The sequence below is a fragment of the Telopea speciosissima genome, chromosome 4, assembly GCF_018873765.1.
Source record: "Telopea speciosissima isolate NSW1024214 ecotype Mountain lineage chromosome 4, Tspe_v1, whole genome shotgun sequence".
Taxonomy (NCBI): Eukaryota; Viridiplantae; Streptophyta; class Magnoliopsida; order Proteales; family Proteaceae; genus Telopea; species Telopea speciosissima.
The window spans coordinates 6022719-6028264 of record NC_057919.1 but is presented as its reverse complement, the minus strand read 5'-3'; the positions used below and the strand labels follow the sequence as shown (position 1 = coordinate 6028264).

The 5546-nt window shown below is 38.8% G+C and overlaps 1 protein-coding gene across 2 annotated transcripts; it reads left to right on the top strand.

The window, feature by feature from the left end:
• The first annotated feature begins 1176 nt into the window (after nucleotides 1–1176).
• On the top strand, nucleotides 1177–5546 carry LOC122657347 (probable E3 ubiquitin-protein ligase RHY1A). 2 transcript variants are annotated; one of them, XM_043852019.1, is made up of 4 exons: nucleotides 1177–1214; nucleotides 1453–1676; nucleotides 3412–3602; nucleotides 5033–5546. In XM_043852019.1, exons 2-4 carry the CDS (start codon nucleotides 1464–1466, stop codon nucleotides 5484–5486), a joined length of 858 nt encoding a protein of 285 aa, XP_043707954.1. In that variant the 5' UTR covers nucleotides 1177–1214; nucleotides 1453–1463; the 3' UTR covers nucleotides 5487–5546. The 2 variants fall into 2 exon arrangements, with proteins under 2 accessions (XP_043707954.1, XP_043707953.1); XM_043852018.1 differs by lacking the exon at nucleotides 1177–1214 and adding an exon at nucleotides 1279–1390 and having other exon boundaries at nucleotides 1439–1676.

Genomic DNA, 5546 nt, shown 5'->3' with positions numbered 1-5546 from the left:
AATGGCAATGGTATTGGCCCTAACGTGACATTGGCACGTGGGCCATGGGCTTGGTTTAGAGCCATATGAAATGTTGATGTGATCATCAAAAATAGTCGAACAAAGAAGGGTTTCTGAGACTGCTAGATACATTCTTGAAATAGATTTTGAACTTAGAACACATTTTGAAATTCAATTCTTTTCTATCGTTTGTTGGGATTCAGAGAATTACATTCGCATTGTTTTGATAAAAGTGAACATTTATGTTGGATTTCAGGATACACTTGCTATGTTTTTTTATTTTTATTTTAGGATAATAGAACGCAATCCGATCATAGTGCGTAAGGCGTGACAGCCATGCCTAGACACAAAAAGCGCCTGAACACCTAAAAATTACTGCTTTTCCAAGGGATAAAATGCTAATTTTCTGGCACCTAGGGCGCTTTTTGTGTCCAGGCATGGTCACCACGCCTTGCCCATGATCGGGTAGCATTTTTTTTTTTAAAGCACTTGATATGGTTCAAGCAATTGATAAAGGATCACTTTAAATTATAAGGTTATAAGTAATCCCTTCCAAGGGTAATCCTACTGCCGAGCTACCCGGTAGGATCGTGCTGTCCAGACAGGATGTTGCGCGTAATGATCACCTTATCCCCATTCGGACAAGACATTTGGGCAAGGGTAAGGCAAATATTGCACATAAAATCATGTCTGAACAGCACGGTCCTACCGGACACCTCGGCAGTAGAGAGGACCCAAATTGATCAACCAAATCCTTATTTTGAAATTTCCAAGGCTACGAGAAAGAGAGACTGAAACTCCCGCGAAGCTGCTACGAAGATTGATCGGAATGGTTAGCGGTTAAGATACTTTAAAACGGTACTAGTTAACTCTGGTTTTGTTTGTCGTGTGATTCATGGAATTGACCTTTTTTAATGCGAAAACCGACGATCCATTGTTACGTTGGTTGGCGGGTCCCACTCCTGTCAGATTCTTCTTCTACTTTGCCTTTTCGATGAATTTGCCCTTTTTTCCATTCGCTCTCTACTTGACTTCTTCCATTGTTCAATTTTTAAGTTCGAAACTCTAAAAGCCAAATTCCTAAAAACTAAAATCGATCGGTGAGACGATGCAGAGTGAGCCCAGCCCAAGCCTTTAACCATTAGTCCATCTCTTGATTCTCTTCTACCATTCTACGTTAACCTGTTTATTGATTGGTTGCTGGGAAGTTACTGGTAATCTTCGCTTCTTTTTCCCCTTTCATTTTCCAGTGGGGTCTGATTTTCTTTTTCTTTTTCTTTTCTTTTTCTTAGGATTTTTAAAGATCATAAGCCTTATAAATACTAAGCACCAACCACCAAGCAACAACGCTTTATATCCCCTACTTGGAACAGATTAAAAGTTACAGAGCGGGAGGAAATAGCAGAAGAAGAAGAAGAGGAGGATACAGTGCATTTGTGGTTTCGGTTTTAGAGTGTATTTGCATGCCGGGCGCTTCAGAGCTCTTCTATGGAAGGAGGTCTCGCATAGGCCGAATCACCCCTGAACCAGGAGGAATCGGGATAAGTGAAGCTCCCGATCGAAACCCTTACCATCACCACCACCACAACAACAACAACCACAACCATCGTCACCATCATAATCGTAATCGCAGCAGCCATGATGTCAGGCCTCTTTGCTATCGCACTTTTCAATCTGTAAGCAGGAAAAAATATATATATATATGGAATTTTTTTCCTTTTTTTTTTTTTGGTAGCTCTGCTTCTTTATTTTACAATTGCTTTCTTCATTTCTCAGTTTTCCTTTCTCTGGCCCTCAATTATGTGAGTATAACAGTAACCACACCGGTTCAATTTTGATATTTTAACTGAACCTGAAACCCTAGATCGAGATAGGATGAATTATAGTTTCCTATCTATTATTTTCTTTAGTCTTCTTTTTTATTACTACCAAATTCGGAAATTGATAAGAGTAGAATATGTGGAGATTTAAGATTCATATTTAATGTTCATGGGATTGGATCAGCAGTGTTTCTTAAGATTCCATTGAAAGCCATTTTCCAAATAAAAGAGAATCCCGTTAAAAGCTTCTAATTTCATGTTGGAGTTATATTTCCAGTCCTTCTGATTTCCTCTTAGGGTATGCCACTCACTTGGTCTAGTTCAGCTGCAAAATTGTTCTTGTATCATCTTTGCATTTTCTCAGCTAATTTGTTTGAAATTTGGTGGTACTAGTTGGATCTCTCACTATATAATCCATGTGGAATGCATGCATCTGTTCATAGGATATGTACTATAAGAGCTAATTGTTGAAGTATAAAAAGGTAATTTTTTCCCCGTAAAGTTCATGAGGTATGGCTAGCTTCTTAATATCTTCATACGGTGTTTTCTCAGCACCCTAAAGTTTGAACCTTGGAGGGAAAAAAAAAGAAAAAAGAAGAAACCAAGTTTGCTATGAGCTTTATTATGCTTATCATTGTCAAAATGTGATGGAATTTGCTCTGCTGTTTTGTATACCTTCATTAAATTCTTTGGTTGTGAGGTTGAAGTGCTTATGAAAAAAGTGGAGCTCTGATGGTTGGCTGGCTAGCAATAAATATTAATGGCCACATTTTCTGAATTCCAGCATAGGGAAGTTTAGCTAGTCCCGTAATCGTTAAGAATTTGAATGCAAGCATTTCAGTGTAATTTTTGTTGCACCAGCTATATGGCAAAATTAAATCCAGAACCCTGTTTGTTAAGGGTGTGGTGGAGGTTGATGTACATTTTGTTTCCAAGAAGTTGAACTTCTTTAAGATAAATATCAGATGGAATCACTTATTCAAGTCATCCCTGGCATCCATAATCAATTAATCATACTGAACCAGTATGTTAACTAGTAATGTGTTAGAGGTAATGTATTATGGTGGAAGGCTCAATGGACTTCCCCTGCTCAAGTTAGATGTGGAAGCCGATAACATGCCCTTCATTTGGACCATACAGTATGTTTGTCTTGCAATTGAATCATCTCCTGAGTTGATGTGTTTGGATGTTTCCAACTTGTTTCATTATATGCTTTCTTTCTTTCTGTAATTGCTCTTTTAGATGATCTCTTTCCACTGAAACTGAAGAGCAGTCTGCTGACTTTGTATTGAAGTCATCCCAAGTAACTATATTTCTCGTGACGTGTTTTGTAAATTTCTGAATGACCTCAAGAATCTTAGTTCTCATGCAATAGATGACGTTAATTAGTTATCTGTTCACATGGAGTGGTAACTGCTATCTAAGAAATTGTTTGCAACTCTTTTGGGAGGTTCCTAGCAATGATATGAACTACCTACCTAATTTTCTTTGATGAATGAATGAATGTTCTGGATGAGTCTTTGTTTAATTCATTCTCGTAGTTGCAAAGCATAATCTTGAACTCATCCTTAGATGACATTTTCATTTTCAGGAGCGTGAATCAATTCGAATAGAAAATGTTGCTAGCCAATCTGGTACAAGCAATGATACCAGCACAGAAATTTCAAGCAGTAGAGCCAGCAGGCTGAGATTCACAAGGAATGACAGGCTTCCTGGAGCTGTACTACTGGCAAGGGAAAGGCTTGTTGAAAGACTGAGAGGTGTATCTCTCTCTGGTAACAGGTTTGTAAAATTTTTTAAGATTGCATTGTAGAGTTGTTCGTGTTGTTTATCACTCTCTGGTCACTGGTTTGTGAAAATTTCTAGATACACTGAAGATTTTTTACTATTCATGCTTCACACTGTTGGCATGTATGAGATGGTTTTTCTTCTTATTATGCTGTTATGTGCTCCCATAGAATAACAAATTGGAACCTGTCATTTTGTGATTCAATATGGAAAACTACCTTTCAGAGTTTGCTAAAATTAGTAAGAGATGACTGAATAAATTGAAGTTGTTGCCTTGTTGGCTCGCACAACATTTAGATATCACATATTTTATTTATATATCGCAAAAATATCACATTTTAAATTAAATAAAATTTTAATCTATAGCATATCTTGAATTATAATATACTTTTAGTCTATATGTAGTACAAGGGACGATTTTCATGTACATGAAATACCATTGCCCTGCTTTACCCAAAAAAAAAAAAATACCATTGCCCTGTGGCTCACATGTTATGACTAGGACATTTTTCTAATTGTTCTCATATTTGTATGGACCAAGGAATCACCTGAGAGGAAAAAATAACCTGATGAGACAGTCATAGCAAACATCCGTATGATCCCGTCAAAGCTTCAGATGGATAAAGCTTCTGGGAAAAATCAATTTAATTGGTCCACTGGAACAATGCTGTTATGTTCTGCATGCTCTGTTGATTGTTCCCTTTTTGTGGGGTCCCCCTTTCCCCCCTTTTCTTTTCTTCCATTCAAAAGAGAAAGTGGTTACAAATACTCAACTATGTTTTACCTCTCTCCTCCCCCCCTACCCACACGCCAAAAAAAAGAAAAAGTGCTTCTCAACTATAAATATCTTTGGCATATGTGTCTGCTAAGTGTTGTTGTTGATGCTTTGTCTGCCAAGTGGTGTAGTTTAATGCTGTGTCTGCTAAGTGTTGTAGTTGACTGCTGTGTTGTCATTCCTTGCATGTCGGGCCTATTGGTTTGGTATTAATTCCACAAGCAATAATTAAGGGTATGTGGGATACAATTAGAAATTGCCCCTCTTCCATCAATTCTCTTTTGGAGGAACCTGTGTACGTCAGTTACATATTCACAGATATTCATATGCACATATTTGGATGTCTCCATCTCTGCGCAGTAAGTCTTAAGGATAAAATATCAAAATGAATTTGCATGGATTAATTGACGCCCAAAAAATTAAATGGCTTGAATATGTTACTACTTGGATGGGGATTAAAGATTTGCCCTCTTATCTTCCATTATATTAATGTTTTGGCCAAGATTTCCATGGATGTAGAAGATGGCCTGTGAAGTCCATATGCTTATTTCAGATGTATTGATGTTTGATAGGCATTATGATGGTTTCCTGTGTATGTTTCACCCATCTGGGTAATCAGGTAATGACAGCTTCTCTTTTCTGATTCCAGACAAAGTGGCAGAGCATCATCAGGCATCTCCTGGGATGAGTTTGCAGTTAGCGATGACTTTAGGCTTGTTGACGCTGGGGACTGGGAGACTGAGGGCCCAAGGGAGTGGTTCCCATTAAGTGTTTCTGATTCCCAAACAGGCCTATCATCTTTGCCGGGTTTAAACCACAAGAAGCCACCAGGACTCAGCAGGGAGGAGGTGAAGTGTCTTCGCCATGAGGTCTTCAACAAGATGGGCGTAAGTGATGAGAGGTTGGTACTAATTGCAGCACAGGAGTGTAGTATATGCCTGGAGAGGTTCCAGGAAGGAGATTTGCTGGTCTCCCTTCCTTGTGAGCATAGGTTCCACTCTGCGTGCTTGGAGCCATGGGTGCTGACTCGTGGGGATTGCCCGTACTGTCGAACAGGTGTAGTTGTTGGTGATCACCCGGTGGGAACGAATATACTTCCATGAGCAAAGTGGGTGTTCTTTTTACTGTATACTGTAGAACCAAATGGGAGACTGCTTGGACTC